Raw genomic sequence first — 18315 nt, 5'->3', positions numbered from 1 at the left:
GTCACCATACATGTTCCAACCCCCAACCTGGATGGCCAGGAGACTGTGTCCTTCGGACCTCTACCCATGGACCAACCTGGTATGAGAGACTCTGTGAGCATCGTGCGGACACTCCCCAGTATAGCTCAATGGATCGCCGAGTTACACAAACCGCCACACTACGGTGATGGTCCGTAGACATACTCTCAAGAAAGTTATTTTCAGTGGAAACGACCAAACCAGCAAACTTAACATCAGTTTTTCGGCTGTAAACCACGTATAACGGTACGGGAGTTCTGGCCGCTACGGTTTCGATTACCCAAAAATGAAAAGCAGTATTGTTGGCCAGGCATGAGAGGCGGTGAAGCAACCAGTTGTTATCGAACCATTCGAGTTGCCTGGAGAAACTGGAGACCGCGAGTCAGGCGGTCCACTGAAGTTCGGAGTGCATCACCTCACCAACGTTGTCAAGAAGTAATAACTTGTTTGTCTATTGAGTGTTTTTCCTGGAGCCACCCAGCGCACCTCATCACTGCTAAGAAGGTGTTCCCGCCACACGCTGTCAATGGTGTGGTGACACTCACAGTGCAGGTCTTTGCACAGAGGGCACGTTTTTACTCCGTAACATAGTATATATTGCACCACCGCAGTGTATATCCTGCCCATCACATAATATGATGTCACACCGACGCCATTAACGTCGGACGTGACAAAAGCTATTCGGTCTTCCCGACTCGAGAAGCCTCTACAGCTCGCCAGAGCTGAACGCGCTTCGCTGGATTGGATCCCAGTGAATAGTCGTCTTTGTGCCGCCCGGTTATCTAAATTGATCGGGCGCAGTGTCTCGACACAAAGTGGTGCCTCTTTGTAGTGTCAGCTTATGCCTCAGCGGACTGCAGTTCTGATTTTGAGAGGGATACTTTCTATCGAGATTTATGCAGGCTGATTGTCAATCAAGAAGCACTGACAATGTGATCCCTGAGGGTGCGTCATCCAGCGCCGACGTCCTCAGGCATGTCGGAATCAATCTTCAAGCTTTGACACCCAGTCTATCTGACTGCCTTCAGTGTCGCACTCTGAAGCAAGCAGGACGACAATCTCCTCTTAGTCTCACACTGGATTCACTTGTCATTGCTGTGTGCTGTGTATCAAGAAAAAGAATTCAGGATGCAATTCCTAACCTTTCCATTACTCTCCACTCACGGCTGCGCGTCTCTGATGATCCAGTAGCTTCTGCGGCAGGATGCGCACGGTATGTTATCGTCCTCAGTCACCGGGCAGAGGGATCCTTCAAAAAATCGTCTAGCTGTAGCACCCTTTCGGTGCCTAGCTGCCATGCCACCCAAAGTAAGCACGAGGGCTGGGATACTGCCAGGTTGCCCAAGCCTAGACAGGGGAAGTCGAGTGGCGGAGGTCGGATTTGAACCACGGACCGTCCGGTCAGTAAATTCGCGCTCTAATCACTTGGTCCATCTCGCTCCCTTACTTGATCGGATACCTGCGGATAGTCTCTTCTGTGCGGTTTGTCTGGCAACGTCTGTGGAGAAGTCTCACAAGCAGGAAATTGATCTGTTTCGGTTTGTCGTGTCTGCTTTCGCCGGAACTGACTGTGGCTCTGACACCATCAAAGACAAGTTTCATGACGCCCTGAATGCCCTGTTGCGGCTAGTTTAAAGCCCAGACATAGTTGTAGTTGCCGGAGATTTGAATACACACTAGGACAGTCTTAGCTCACCTGAGACTCGAAATGGATTGGACTCGTTACGTACGGAGTCACCTGAGACTCGATTATATCGTCGAAATGGATTGGACTCGTTACGTACGGATAGTGGTGAACGGTTATTTCAGCTGTGTGCTGATCGCAGCTGTTTTATGCAGTACTAACTTCAGAAATTGCGCAAGTCGTCTTGCTACATGGCATCCTCCAACGGCGTGCCGCCTACGAACTCAAATTAGTCACATTGCCATCAGTTATCGATGGCGTGGATTAGTGACTGCCGCTCGTTTTGGAACATGTCTGTGGCACGGTGTTCAAGCATCGGATATCAAACCCAACAGTGGCACTGCTTAAATCTCGGAGAAATATATCAGCCGGTCCCGATGAATTATCAGACGTAAAATGAAAGCGACCGTGTGAGCCGACCACCTGAAGTCTGGTGGACACAAAAAGCCAAGAAAATGGAAGAAGCCTAGAAAGCCGGGCGTACGCGAAGATCATTTCAATTAATTTGCGTGACCGGTCTTTGGAAACCACCTGTGAGTGAAACCGTCAAGGATCAGAATGTAGTGACCATCTTGAATAAAGAAGAACGCCGCGACCGTTGGGCCGAATACCTCGAACAACAGTTATCGTGGCCACCAGCCGTCACTCACCTGGAGTCGACAGCTGACGTAGAATCCGGCGCGTTGAATGTGGAACCCTCTACGGTTTATGACTGCATGTATTCTCTCAAGCATCACCGAGCTCCTGGTCCGGATGATCTACCCACATTATTCAAAGATGGGAGTGAAGTACTCAGTCAGCGATCTGTTTGCCTGTATTCGGGAAAATGTGACTGTCCCAGTCAACTGCGGACAATCGGTGATGGTGTCCATTTTCAAAAGGGGGCTCGTACTGAGTGTGGTAACCACAGGGGGCTCAGTCTGACCCGAGTAGCAACCAGGCTATTGACACCACTTGTGCTTCGTCACCAAATGATGGTCCACGAAGCACTGACACTAGAGCAAAATCATGGTTCCTTCGTAGTATGGTTTGTGTTGACCAAATCTTCACCATCCATCAAGTGCTAGTACGTACAAGCGACAATTTTATTATTCCTATATTTCCAACGGACATTCGACTCGGTTAATCGGTCTATTGTCCTTGATACGCTTGTCCATCGAGGAATGCCCTGGATGCTTTTGAACATAATAAGTTCTTCGTATTTTAACCTCCGAATGTGTGAGAGTATACGAAGAGCCCTCCGTACACGGAGCTGTGTCCGTCAGGGATGTCCACTTTCTACATTCCTATTCACTTTCATGATCGATGAAATAATGGAACGAACGCTGGAAGGTCTTTAAAACTCCGAAAGCTGCGAAAATCTCAGCGGTCTCGTCTTCGAAGAGGAGGAGAAGGCTCAGTTGAACCGACCGAAATCATTCCGTCCTTTGGTATGCACTTTGCACCCACTAACTGGAAGATTATGCTCCTGGACTTGCAGTCATTGAGCATGCCGGTTACAATCCAAGGAGAGGCACTTGAAGTTGTTGAGCGTTTTACTTATCTTGGAAGTTGTATTAGTTCTGATTGTAGTGTGGAAAACGAGTTTAATGCACGGATCTAGAAGGCTCAGGTCGCGTTCGCTAATTTGAGACACCTATGGTACGAAATCGTTATATACCTGAATCTCAAGGGGCGCTTGTGTTGTCAAGAGGAATCGACACTTCCCAGGATGGAGGCGGAGGCCATTGTCCTGAATGTGCAGCAAGACGGCAGCAAGACGATCAAGAAGCTCTTCGGGTGAATTCGCAACGATCAGCACGTCGTCCAGGTATGCGACTAAACATGGAATGCCAGAAAGGATTATGTGGGGGCGGTTTTGATGCCAACCGGGAGGTGGGTATAATACTGCATCCCTTGGTGTGTGTTGGTTGTCAACAGTGGGCTAATTCTGATGCTACTTCAACGTGAAGATACAGTTCAGCAATGTCGATTTTCGCGAACTTTCCACCGTTTAGAACAGTCAATAGGTCGTCGGGCGCTGGTGGTGGTGCGTGTTGGGTAGTGGTGCTGATGGAGGGCTGCATTTAGGCCGTTTGAGAATTCGCAACATGTACGGATGTCACCGTTGGGTTTCTTCACCACGATAATCGGCGTTGCCCAGGCGGAGTAGGATACAGGGGACAGAACGCCTGGGTGTTCCAGCCGTTGAAGTTGGGCATCTACCAGTGAGAGGGAAGCGTACGGAACTTTGGATGTATGCATCCGTGACTGACAATACCCATCTTTGTGTCCCACGAACTTATATTGGCGGCTATATGCTGCTTGCAGGGACAGAACCTGACGAAGTACCAGGCTCCACAGTGCTAACATGATGGAGGTGGTGTCTTTGAGCCTTTGTTTTGCTTCGGACCTGAATATTGTGGGGTCGATTTGGTCGGGCCGGAATTGACAGGACCAGGCTGTTGCTTAGTCTGATGGATTGCATGAATTTCGGAACCGCCATGACCCCCAAGTTGGACCATTATGGTGTTATGCTTCAGGTTAAACAATCGTTGACATTCCAAGGTGATGCCCTGCAGCGTCATTGATAGGTCCTGCTCGATGCGGCTCTGGAGTCGGGTACGGATTTCTGCATCCTCCGGGTATTGTAGGCCGCATATGGAAATCAGCGACTTGAACTGATCTTCCGTTAACGATCCGAATTTGAACTGTTCGCACTCCCGGTTCACGTTGCCAGAATAAATAGGGAAGTCGTCTGCGTCACTTCTCACCAGCTTCAGGCGTCGATAGCGGATGTTGAAAATTGACGTTTGCTCACCGGATATTTGCGAAAGCGGGCGAACCGTTTCGTCGAAAGTGAAATCACGTGGGTTCTTTGGAAGATTATAGTTAGTGAATAATCATGCTGTTCGGGTCCAAGTTTGCGGAGCAGGAGTTGAACCTTCCAATTATCATCCTGAATTGGAAAGTCGACCCTAAGCAGGTCTTCATAGTGACGAAGTCAAGCATCAAACGTTATACCAGCCGAGGGTTCATAGCAAAACTCGTTGATACTGCCAGTGATCCTGTTAACCGACTGTGGGATGCTCGACGCACCAGATGAACCAAAGATGTAGTTGACAGTCGCTCTCTAATTACTTTTATGAGTTGCAGTTGTTGCTGAGACATTACTTTGAGTTGATCTGCCCCCATCTTGCGTCGCCAAATATGTTATGTTTAGATCAGTTTTCTGTGTTCAATTCAGAGTGGCAGAAGCAGAGAGGTGGCCAACCCTTGACCTGTCGGAATGGTATCTAAGGGATTACGAAACGTTCGGGTTCCCAGTGTGCCACCCGTCTTCCAGGATTGAGACCGCGTGATCCACATTGCGCCTAGTTGGAGACGCTGCAAGTTATGGATGCTAATCAATGTCAATGGTGTCTGCTGTCAGTTGATATCCCGATCGTGTTAATAAGTATCTGGAGGTGTAAGCTCTTCGGATTGATTGTAATAAGCTAGCGCTAAGTGCCTTCTCCAGTTAACTTTTCTTCATTTCTTCAAAGACAGGCTTTAAAATAAATAATGATTGTACGGAAGCGAAGAATCCGTCTTGAACATCGATATGCTGTCGACCTGTCAGTATCCAAGCCCTCGTGCTTCCTTTGGATGGATTAGCAGCTAGACACCGAAAGGGTTTTACAACTGAACGATTCTTTGGTGATGATGAGTCCCGAAGTTCTAGGATCTACAGAGACTTGGCTGCATTCTGACCAGGAACAGACTCTCTTCAGCACACCGCTCTAAAAGTTGCTGCCCCTCATCCGTTCGCCAGGCATTGACTCCGAATCTACGACTAAGCTGAGTTCCGTCCGGGCTTATTCACCCAACATAGACATTCATGTCATCCGCCAGGATGGTAATATCCTTGCTGACCGAATCATTCGTGACATCTCGGTTAAAGTCGTCCCTCTCAGCACCAGAACTGCAGTCTGCCAGGGCGTATGCTGCAACGACAAACGGACGTACCGAAGTACTTACATACGTACAAAACAGTACTCGCAGTTTTGCCTTGAAACGCAGAATGAGGAAATGGTTCAACATTGAATCGATATCATAAACTGAAGGGTGCGACAAGAAACTGCTGATCGCTGCGATGACCCTAATTAACCGCAGCAGGATGAAACAAAAGAACATTAAAACAGAGCTGCGGAACAGTGAAGAAAAGGCTCACGCTGTCCTGGAAGCCGACTTTCACCATACTGTCAAACCCATCAAAAAGTTTTCAAATGGTTGCTGCAAATATACATAGTGCTGGACACTAGATAGACTATTCGGCTTTACTTGCTGTAGAACACCGCTGGCTCATAAGCACATCTGCTCCTGTAACTCCTCACTCGTGCCGATCGTGTTGGTGGTATAATTGGTGAAATTCCTTATCGGAAGGTATGACCGAAGACGCATGGGGTGGTCCTTTTCATAGATGGCCTTTTCGAGTTTATCTGCCGGCGCACAGATGGTGGTTCGAAGCTCATTACTGTTTAAGTGGTTTGTCAGTTCCAAGTGCCTTCCGTCTTCCGTCTGCTTGAATTGGTCCGACGGACGGAGGAACGGAGGATATTTCAGTACGTTAGGAATGAACTGAGATCTCTTCTGTGGATTGCTTGTTCCATGCCCTCCTGTTTAAGACCAACTCGATGTGCGATGTGACCCACCACGTGTCCTGCGATACTTGGCTGATCCCCCAAGATACAATCCTCAAACCGTTCTGATATTTTCGGATCTGAGTATGTGATCATTGAACTCTCCTCGTCTTATGGACTGGTTGTGCTCCACTGTATGGTGAGGAGGGACCATGGAGAAATTCCTAGAGGACGGACATCTCAAGACTCGAATAGGCATATGAGAAAGTGGATGAATGCTCCGTCTCTTACCTTAATCTCGGAGATGGGTGGGACCCCTGTTCAGGTATGCGTTAACCGGTGGCAGTCTCCAAATTGCCATCCGTCTTCATTACCAAGGACTAACTTTAGTTTATTTTTCCGAGTGATGATTTGTCACGGAACCGTGTTTGGGGTACTGGCAGATGGAGTGATCACAGTAGATCGTTAGACGGATGAGGAGGGATGGTGGATAGGACGCTGGTGAACGAACAGTCGAAAGGGTCAACGATACATTGCGGTTGTACACACTGAGATTGGTTTGTTCTAAGTATCTCACCTTGAACTAGATTGAGCGAAGTCGGTTTTAAACATGTCCTCACATTTCCGGAATCAACCTTGGAGAGTTCATTTAGATACAGCCTTGAAATTGAATTCAGTATTTGTCAGGAAGGTCAGATTCCTGAAAATACTAGATAATTACTGACATCCTCAAACCCCACCAAAATCGCAGTATGGAAGCCGCCTAGAATCTGGACCAGAAAAGGCAGCTGCAGATTGAACGCTGAAGCAGTCAATCAGTTCAGCCGATGATGATGAGTGTTCAGACATTTCATATGGTATGCGAGGCTCTGCGAGTGTCGCACGGACCCTCCGCAATATAGTTCAGTGGACCGCGCAGGGGAACAAGCCGTCATGCCATGGTAAGGTCCAGTCTCTTCATGACGATTTTCAGGATCTCACTCGGTCTGACTTTAAGTTTGGCGGTGCATGCACAGATGGCGAATGGAGTTGTGCTCCTTCATGAGTGCAGTGGACTAAATAAGGCAGTATCTGAATGTTCCCGGCTTTCAAAGCCATGCAACCCGGTGGATGGCAGGCCTAATAGTTCCTTGTCACCCGGACAGGCTGGACTGCACAGACCTCTTAGTTGGTAGTAGATATCTGTGAATACGTGTATGTGCTACGGAAATTATCGCTATCCTGGACCGCGCAGACAAGCCGTCATGCCATGGTAAGGTCCAGTCTCTTCATGACGATTTTCAGGATCTCACTCGGTCTGACTTTAAGTTTGGCGGTGCATGCACAGATGGCGAATGGAGTTGTGCTCCTTCATGAGTGCAGTGGACTAAATAAGGCAGTATCTGAATGTTCCCGGCTTTCAAAGCCATGCAACCCGGTGGATGGCAGGCCTAATAGTTCCTTGTCACCCGGACAGGCTGGACTGCACAGACCTCTTAGTTGGTAGTAGATATCTGTGAATACGTGTATGTGCTACGGAAATTATCGCTATCCTGACTGTTGTTCGCTTGCAAGCAGTTAGTACTTTACCTCCAAACTATTCCCGCTCAAGCACTGATACTCTCATTTCCTGGAGTTCTCTGCGTGTTGGACGCTGGACTCTGGGAAACATCGATTACACCTTTGTTGTCTTTGTTAGCGCTGTGATGCATTTAGGCTGGGACTTTCTGTGTGCGTAATATTCTAGGTGTAAGAGCACAAATAGTTTATGCGGTGTTGAGGGGTAGTTTTCACTCGCGCGTACATTTCTGGAGGACTATTTTGGCATAGGTAGCGGAAGTTTTCTGGGCCCACTGGTTAGGCTGCGAGCTACCAATTGGGATGTCCATGGTTCGAACCTAACCGATGGCCTGTTTGGACATATTTCGGTGACCAACATTCGTGCGTTATCTCTGATCGTCGAAAAGTCAGCTTGTCTGCCTCCTACAGAAACAACTAACATGTTAGAGAACGATGTTTGATCTTAAGGCAGCACGGGTTGTCCCAATCCAGCATTTTTGTCGTCTGGTTGGTCTGGTTGGTTTGTGTTGATTCGTATTATTCGTTTGGGTACTGTGTTCTCTTACTATCATCTGACTGCCCTCACCTTATTTTGATTTATCATAGAGGATGTCCACCTGAAACTGCTGATACCATGTGTTGCCGCCGGTGCGATCATTGGTAAAGGAGGTGAAGCTGTTGAGTCAATAAAACGACAGACTGGAGCGCGTTTGAAAATGTCCAAGGCAAACGACTTCTACCCAGGTTTGTAGTGTCAGTTGTCGCCATGTTTTATTCTCTGAAGGTACCACCGAGCGAGTTTGTTTGATTGTTGGCACAATGAAGGCGTGCATGCAGCTAAGCGACTACATAATGAAGAAAATAAGTGAACGGACAGACCCTCCCTCGCCAGTCTCTCACCCAGTATCCACCTCTACAACCTGCCTTCCGGTACACATGGAGCGACATAATCAAGTTAGTCTGTTTCCCTACTTTTTGGTCATCTTGTCGTTTAGGTGAAAATTCTAGTTCCGAACAGTACAGCAGGTGTAATAATTGGGAAATCCGGGTCTTTTATTAAGAAGATTAAGGAAATGAGCGGTGCTTTTGTGCAAATCTCACAACGTCCTAAAGGACTTAAACTCATGGAACGCTGCATCATTATCACTGGTACGTTGTATTCTTCATTTTCATAGGGAAACTTTATTGACCAACTTCAGTTTGTTGTGGTGTCATATCTGTTATATGTACATTTCAGGGGATATGGATGAGCGGCGATTAGCACTATCCATGGTCCTCTCGAAGATCGCAGAAGACCCTGATTCAGCCAGTTGCCCGAATTGTTCTTATGTGCAAATACATGAACCGGTCGCTAGTGCATATCCTACTGGGTCACCGTACGCAGTAAATACCAATGAGTCACAACCTTCCGTGCCTTATGCAACAACCAATTTACCCTACGTCGATGCTGATCAGAGTTGCGTTAAAATGGATTTGGCTCCGACAGCGCCAGTGTATTCTCCGCTTCTCTTCGGACCCCCTATCCAAAATTCAGGCAGGTTATTTCATGCACTATTTCATGGTTTTCAAAACGGCAATACGAGAATGGTCTTGAAATGTAAGTTAGGTACCAATTGGATGAGTCGGTTTGTAGATCCGTTGACCCAGCAGCTTTACGGACCTCAGGGAATGCACTAATCATTCTTTATGTGATCATTGTTGGGGGTGTTCAGTGGATAAATGTGGAGATAAATATGCTTGGTGGAATTCGGCGTTAGGGTAGCCGATCTTTCATGTACGTCACAAAATGAAAAATTTACTGCGGTGGGCCACCTTACCTTGGTGTCGCAGTGTTTTCCTACTGAAGCAGCGCAGAACGGTTTAACAAAGATTGACTGGTAACATTTACGTGACATTCCATTCTTTTTTCGTTTTGTACTGGACCTCTCACAACGGGCTTTCCCCTCTCATATACACCACTATGCATAATGACCGTTAATCGATGTTTGGATCGTTTTATAAGGCTTTTGAAATTTACTGTGTCCAGATTGCGGTTGGCACTCTCTGAATCCCATGGAAATTCACAACCGCAAATGAAGGGGGTAGCTGGATCCGCAAAAAATGACTCCCTTCGTGGACTTTGGGTCAATTTCGGTCCTGATTATAAAATGCCCTGAAATTCGCGTATAACCACCCAAGTATGAACTTTCATAGTGCATTACCATTGATGAAATACTTGGAACCAGGGAGCGATTTTACTGTCTTCTGTCTCATAAACTCAGTATCTCCCTTTTGTAAGGAACCACAATTTCAGGAGGAATTTCTAAAAGCGGTATCGGCGATTCAATTTTTTCATAACATGCATCCTCTCTCCAATCATTTTTATTGCGGTAGAATAGAACAGATAAAATAAGGTATCGAGGTAAAGACGGTTCATGCAAGAAGAAGCTTCTGTAAGAAAGTATGAGGAATGTTCTTTCAGTAGTTTGTTCATTCTCATCAGAAAGAACTATAAAATCGCTAGGAAGCAGCGCAACAACAGGCGAAGCATCTCGCGAAAAAGTGGTAATCGATGTTAACTGAAGCGTTACCCCTGACGGTGAATACTCGTTTGTTGGTCGTAAGTGTCTCTGAATTCCCGTAAGGCACTTGGTTTTTCGCAGCTTTGTGTGGCAACTTCAATTTGGACGGAAATGTTTCTAATAAATCGAGACTGCTGTAAGTGGTTGTGTTTTCTCCTATGGTGCGCTTTATGTTCGGATCCGTTGTTGTCGATTGATCTCGGGAACAACTAGAAAATTACGTACTTTGGTAAACAAATTTGGAGATGTAGGATTTGAAAACAATGCCAGCATTTTAATCCTTACAGTTTTGTCACATTTTCAAAAATTTGATAAGAATCCGTGCATACATGATAAAGTGAATGACAGATGACTGCGTGTATAAAATGTTTGTCCACTAAATTGCTATTTGCTACATAGGTCACGTTGAGTTTCAGTCTGTATTTGTGGGCCCATGTATATGGTGAAGTGTCCGTTGGGCAGAATGATATCGAACACTGCAGCAATCGAGACGTACGATTCTGATTTCTGTTAAGCATATTATCGTAACTAACCGCTGATTCACACTCCAGAATTTTACTGACGGGAGGAGACTCGCCCGACAAGAACACAAGGAAGTGCGAAATTGCAGGGAGCTTCGTGGTATCTAAGGCGCACTTTTGAATTTGAATCAGGCTTACTCAGTTGGCATTGGGACATGGTTGAACAGTCGAGCATCATGGATCTTTGCCGATTGGCTACTCGAGCGTCCAGTTAACAACTGACTCTCTTAACCTAGGGGCTCTGCGGCCTTACCAAGGCGATTTCGATAGTGTTGATAGGTCCAAGTGATTTTCAGACATTCTGGGATTTATTTCTAGGTACTCGTCCTTCCTGACACCCGCTTCGTCCTTCTTGACTCTCTTGGCAAATACACCTATTCCAAACGCACCAACGGCTTGCAGGTATCCACCTATGTGGCGCCATACTGTTTTCCACATCCGCAGGACGGTGTTTGTTTTGTCATACAAAAGCACTAATCTGACCACCGCAGCTTGTTATGCTGTTCTCTGGAGAATATAACTTCTAGTGTGCAGCCAGCACACGGAGGAAAACGACTGCCTGCTTAAAAATGTGTCACAAAATCATGTCTTTCAGGTACTTCCAATCTGTTGAGACCCTATTGGGAATGCAACCATCACATACAGAGTCACGTGTGATTGCTTATTGCAACTAGCCATAAATACCCGCACTAAAACTTCAGAACTAACTGAAGCGAAGACAAAGCCTGTGTTAGCTTGAAATACGAGTGTGCTGAAGCAGCATGAACCAGCTTCGGCTGGTCTGGTGAACGAGTTCATCCCTGGAATCCATCCGTCATCTTGACGATAACGCTTAACCGTTCTGTACAAAGTCCGTACATTTATTTCGCTGCTTTACGGATAAGACTTGGAATTTAAAAGTTTAGCTGCGCCTCCTAGGATACTGCTTGTGCAATGCTCACAAAACTATGAATATCTTGTATCATAATACCTGTTAGCTTGCGGTATGATGTTCCAAAGAAATGGCGCACCATTTGCCAATCCGGCTATTGCTATTGCTCTGCGCATCCAGCGCGACAATTGTATGGGCACCATGTGCTTGTGTGAGGCCCGACTGCTGGATTCGGGATCGAAACGTGGTAAGATCCCGAGTGCTGACCCATACTGGCTGTATCAACCACACATTCGACGAATAATTCTACGACCACCAACAGGTTGTTGTTGTTGGTGCGGTGCACCTTGCCGGATGGAGTCCCCGTAATCCCTCGTTTTCTTGGCTGGAGACGTTGCATAAAACTATCACCAAAATTTAAACGTTTCGTACCTTCAGTTTACTCCGATTCCTTAAGTGTGAGATAAATGTTAATTCCAAGACACTTCTCAGTCCTTTCCGTATATGCTTCAACCGTCAGTACTACCATACAGAAACGTCCATTTTTTGTGGTAAGCCCTTTTGAAATGTGCTCCAAGTATCCGTAGTTGTACTCCCTCTGATCCTTGTCCTGACGTGTGAACCTCTGGGGTGTCAACAATAGGGGTGGCTGAATTTCTGGATAGGGATGCCAACCCACCTGTGTATTTGACCTGTTTGATTTAAGTTTCGGGACGTTGTCGTGCCTTTTTATGTTTGTTCTCGTACTTCAGACGTGCCTCTTCCACTCAAAGTACTTCCAGTTGTCGACACGTCCCTTTGTTTTGACCGAAACTTGAGAGTAGGTGGATTGTCTCTGTCTTACCGACTCTGCTTGCTCACTTTTGCCAGGTTTTTACCTCAGTGCATTGGTTACCGGTTAGGTGTAGTTTGATCAAATAGTTTTTCGCTTTGCTGGATAATTGAACTCGTTTCAAAGCGTTATATTTCAGGACAAAACTGTCATGCATCTTGTATGAAGAAGGGGATTGGCGAGTCGGTTAGACAGAGATGCAAGTGAACAATAAGTAAGGAGTTCATGGGAACATTTCTGATTGGAGGGTCGTGCCCCAACTCAATTGGTGCGTGATCGTTGTGTCTGGACGCCACTGTACTCACGCTATGGGTGAACCACTCGAAGCGGAATAACCGGATTCAGAATCTAATTGGATTAAAGACAAACTCGTTCGCTTCGATTGGAAAAGCAGCGTTGCTTCAAAATGTTTTTCATCCGTGGGATGGAGAGAACGTACGGAGGAGAAACTATTTCAAGGCACCTGGATGAATCACTTGTACCAAGATGAGAACATTAATCTATGGGAGGGTCGTTGTTCAAGATAATGTATAAAACATAGCAGTATTATTCGGAACATTCCCGCATCATTTCGAATAATCGATCCTTGAAATTGAGGTAGTTTATTTAGTTTATTCATTTATTTGGTTTATTTAGTCTCGGTGAGCCATGTGAGTACCAGCGTTGCTAGTTTGATAGCCNTAATCTATGGGAGGGTCGTTGTTCAAGATAATGTATAAAACATAGCAGTATTATTCGGAACATTCCTGCATCATTTCGAATAATCGATCCTTGGAATTGAGGTAGTTTATTTAGTTTATTCACTTATTTAGTTTATTTAGTCTCGGTGAGCCATATGAGTACCAGCGTTGCTAGTTTGATAGCCCTTGGTTTGAAAGACGACGTAAGGGAGTTATATTCGTCGCAATTTTGTGTTTCACCAATTTGTTTAGAAGAAACAGCGGTAGGTCTTATTACGATATTACCAATTGCATTTCCAGTTTGGCTGTTGGAATATTGAGAGTAAGTATTTCGACTGCATATTTGGTGTCTAACAGAAGTGATTGTCCGAAGCCTTACCATTAACCACAGTTATCAAAGAACACGACTGTTCTCCGGAGTGGTGATTTTCCTAAATTCGTCCATAGTTCAGTGAGTCTTGATTCCGTGTTCTCTTTTTCTCTCCCACAGATTTTTGTTCCACTACTCCAGGCTATCAAGAGATTCCCACCTTTATTCCAGTCGATGACACACTGCTTCCCAATCCTTCCTACCTAACGGCTATTGCTAACGCGATGGGCACGTTTACTGTTACTCCTCCTCAACATTTGTCAGGCTCGAAACTGGTTGCACTTCCCAGTCCATACAGCCCTCCGGTCGCTTGGTTGACGACGAACACATTCCCATTTGGACAATATCAAGGGCCCAGTTCGTTGGTACCATCTGAATTTTTGACGCCTCCCACTACGCAGTGCGGTTCATTGCTTCCTTCCTTGCTCGGGTTCCAATCAGCTGACAGTTTAGCTACTACTGCTCGGGTGAGAATCATTACCTCGAGTTGTTAATTGGTCGGGAATTTATACGTTTGCACTCCTCGTGGCAAAATTTTGGGAGCGCCCATATTTTTCTTTAGTGGATAGAATCCAGCCATATTTGCTCAACGGTTGATGCATGCCCTTAGAAGACAAACGAATAATTGGCGTACATTTTCAAGGAATTGAAGTGAGATATTCAAAAAGGGTAAAATGGGTACGACAGAACCACAGGACTACACCAGTTCGTTTCTGACTACAAGTTTTGATGATTTCGCCGCATAGTATCAACAGACTGCTGGATATAGTTTCGATAAATATATTGATGACAGTACAGACTGCTGGATATAGTTTCGATAATTATCTTGATGACAGTTTATTCATTCTTACTCCAAAGCAGTTGTCAGCTCATAGACACATGGGGTGCTCGCAGGTTGTTGCGTGTGTTGAGATGACAATTTCACGCTAGCCAGCCTGGCATCTTCAGAAACTCGCTGTTAATGAGGCGGGAGGTGTGACCCGCCGTGTTGTCTTCTTTGGAAATCGTCAAAATGAGTGGGAATAACAGTAAATCCCGCAACCACCTACAACAAATCAAACATGCCCAGCGGGTTTCATGCCGCCACGGCACCTGGCCGGGAAGACCTGACACGCGGGTCAATCGATCGATACAACCAGGACAATTACCGGATCGTCGTTCGAGGCGTCCGGCACGCCAGTCACTTCGACCAAGCACGAACACGTTCGTCTGTTCATATGTGAAAGCTCAGGTATGTCCAGCGTGCAGTAATGAAAACTCGCCTCGAATGTCATGCCCGGAGTGCAAACTCCGGCACGACCAAGAATATCCACTAATGAACCCCAATGAGAGCGAAACTCGAGTCCAGTGATTCCGCATCTGTGGTGTGGGCTCACCCGAATAATTGCTCTAGGAAAGGAGAAGAATTGTTCAAACGAGGCTGATGTGGATGTGCATTCCACAAATCTCGCAACAACTTACAAATGACAATTGTTCCGTTATTCGGATATGCATGCCACGCTTGTGGTATCGTTACCATTCATTTAGTTCTGTTGGCTTTTATGTTACAGACTAGCGTGTGGCATATAGGAAGTCATATTCAGTAATTCATGCACGTATGGTTGAAAGATGTTCTGAAACCACTCTGTTACTCCCTAACTTTCAATCAATTTCTGTATGAATGAATATGGTAGTACAGAAAAATGTTCAGCTCTAGTCAATTGAAAGCCAGCATAGAACCGGGGTGTCCACAATCTTGTCATCTATGGCTTTTTCTTGCTCTCCATTGTTCCTCCCTAAAGTTCTGGAAAGCTAGAACTCCAGCCCGAAGAATTATTTCGACATTGCTTAATTGCTCTCATAGCTTCAGATTTCTAGGATAGAAGTAACGGAGGTAAAGCTTGAAAACAAGATGGTCATATATAGCGAGATGCATTCGTTTGCCGGATTGTGTTGTTGTCAGCCGGGAATAAAACTGAATCTCAGGGGATACCCTTTAACTGCATGGGCTGCACAAGGGCCGCGTGTTTTAGTTAGCACGATAATCGAGTTATCAAAGTGTATTCTGTTGATATAAGGCTTATCAAACACGGCCGAAACATGAGTTGGTTTATGCGCGACACATTCAGTTGAAGAATATCTGAAAAAAAATGGACTTAGCGGCGATTCACTGGGCTCCTTCGGCAACAACTTAATCTGTAAATGAGGGTATTTCGCCGCTTGTATTAGGTTTTGTGTTCAAGTCGAAAATAAAATTGCTAGAGAGTACCGAACCCAGTTGATGGGGCCCAAGAAGGGTGAAGTCGCCAGTGGGCTTTCAAATAGTTTTCAGCAATCTTACGGGTCATGGCATACAGTTTTGTCACTGTTTATCACTGTTTTATCACTGTTTTAACTGCATGGTAGTAATGTCCTTCAGTACATGGCCTATTCGTCCGATCTCAACCTGTATTCCAGGTGAGCGAATACTGATCCATCCAATGCACTCCTTAGTCTAGCCCGTTCCTTCATGCATTCAGATTTTGGCTGTCATCCTGTGTGGTTCAGTTTTTTTAGGTTTAAACGATGTATCACTAGTATATACATCACTTTTGGCTGTTACGTCTTGTTTCAGAAGTCACATTTTTTTCTAGCTACTTCAGACTTACGGGGTGGTTGACGACTGCTCAGCAAATGTGCCAAACAGCACACCATCTTCGTCTCTACCGGTCTTCAACCCGTCGGTGCATACACTCAGGGGCCCCTCCCTTAACGGTTACACTTCATCACATGATTTTACACCTCCTTTGGTGGATGAGTGTTCAATGACTGCCGTGTCTAGTCATGCAAGATACTGGAGCGGAGGTTCTACCGATTCTGCACTTACTGAGAGCTTTGCGAGTATTCGTTTGCACTCTTCTGTTGACGATAGGCTCCCAGATGGAGTCCACAGCCCAGTCACACGTCCCCAGTCTTGTTCTTTGACTACCTCGAATTCGGCGGGTTCCACTGGTGATCACCACCCGAGTGTTCAGTTTGGAGGGCATTCAACAACCGTGGATGAGACTGTCTTCAGCAAGCCTGTACTTTGTTCACCTTCTCTATGTCAGGTGAGTCGAGTTTTCGTTGGGAGTTCAGTAATTGCTTGATTAATGGCCTTTGGTAGATAAGTGGGCTCGAAATCATCATCATCGACAGCAAGAGGGACAAGAATACGAGGACAGCACTACTTCAAAGCAAGTGCCCTGGAAGAGGACGGTTCCAAGTAGATTGCTGTGCGAGTGATAAGATGACATCCAAGAGGGCTCGAAATCCCTCTAGTTCTAGTTAACCGGTACTGCAGACGTTTGATTCCAGCGCTCTCAGTGGACATGTTGGTTAACTGCGTTTTGTCCATTCAGTTTCGTACTTTAAATCTTTCAGAATGTGTTGGCTATCCCGTTTTTAGTACGCTTTTCAAGCAATACTGTCGTGTTTCGCACCGCTGACCAATATGTGATCATGTGTAACTCGAATTCAGTTATTGTTTGTCCATTTCAGGAGGGCGTAAACCAAAAGGTGAATAAAGTTTGATTTCTTAGGAGCACACCTTGGGGGTCATAGAAATTCCACGTGTTATCGGCTTAAACTGCATTTGAAGACCCAGTCCGCTTCACTTCATACCTTGCGTTTAGCTTAATGCGTTGCAAAATCCGAGTAACTATTTCAGCTGTCCGATTTTTGTGGCATTTCTTCAAGTACATTTGTGCTCTGTGCAGCTGTATTGCAGTAGGTGTCAGCAAGAGTGATGACTGACAGTTAGGGTGACGAGGATGGTGGCGAGTTCCTAAATGTTTTATTTCCTTGTGTAACGGCGTTAGTTTATCCTCGTTACGTAGAGCTCCCAGCTCTACATGGTCTCTCAATGCTCAATCTACTGACGTCTTTCTGAGCTCTTCCTGGGAACGATTTTAGAGACCCGGGATATGCTGGCTACGTTGCGTTACATGGCTCGCATTCCATGCAGGCGCAACTACAACAAGTAATCTAAGTAATTTCGTCATGTGATTTTGTGTATGCTTTGCATCTTTAAAGGGCACCGTTATTGCTGACATAAGAGGCACTAGAGATGTGGGCAGTTGCACCCTGTCGACAGAGCATTACTAACGAAGTGATTGCTAGATCCTTGTGGCTGTCCTGCTTTCCTTTAATTTAGACACCTTTGAAATCGATGTGACACTAGGCTGCCGCAATGTTTACAATGTGGAAGTGCGTCAAGTTTTGTCTTCGGGTTGTGAAGCCTCGCCACTGTATGTCGAAAACCAAAGAAGACCGTTGGTATCTTTGATGTACTGCATATGTTTTACGGGGACGTCGGATTGGCGATGCTCAAGTCTGCTCAAAAGAGGATAAGTGTCAGCGAAAGAATATGCAGAAGAGGTGAAGCAGCAATTCACTCACAAAATCATCGTCTTGGGCTATGCGCTGAGCAACTCACCTGGTCTTTTTAACCACAACCTCTGGAAAGGAGCTATGCATTGAAGGCAATAGCTTTGATACACGAGCGCCATTGAGGGCGCGAGTGGGCCATGTCTCACAATGTCTCCGGCCATTGATGTGGCCCGTCTCGGGGTTCCCATCCAGGAGCATAGAAACCAGCGCGCCATCAACAACAAAAATCCAGCGTGAGATGTCAATCCT

At 46.0% G+C, this 18315-nt stretch overlaps 1 protein-coding gene across 1 annotated transcript in view; it reads left to right on the top strand.

Annotated features, from left to right (window-relative positions):
• The window catches only part of T265_08514 (hypothetical protein), a gene marked incomplete at both ends in the record, with an annotated part of 38606 nt that overhangs the window by 8768 nt on the left and 11523 nt on the right, over positions 1-18315 (top strand). The window contains 7 exons of the mRNA XM_009174335.1: positions 8449-8586; positions 8627-8796; positions 8838-8991; positions 9080-9439; positions 11902-12042; positions 13798-14144; positions 16299-16745. Coding sequence (XP_009172599.1) covers positions 8449-8586; positions 8627-8796; positions 8838-8991; positions 9080-9439; positions 11902-12042; positions 13798-14144; positions 16299-16745 — 1757 coding nt within the window. The remainder of the gene's footprint in view (positions 1-8448; positions 8587-8626; positions 8797-8837; positions 8992-9079; positions 9440-11901; positions 12043-13797; positions 14145-16298; positions 16746-18315) is intronic.

The sequence above is a fragment of the Opisthorchis viverrini genome, assembly GCF_000715545.1.
Source record: "Opisthorchis viverrini unplaced genomic scaffold opera_v5_222, whole genome shotgun sequence".
NCBI lineage: Eukaryota > Metazoa > Platyhelminthes > Trematoda > Opisthorchiida > Opisthorchiidae > Opisthorchis > Opisthorchis viverrini.
The sequence above is the reverse complement of the archived record's forward strand: the minus strand, read 5'-3'. Positions and strand labels throughout refer to the sequence as shown.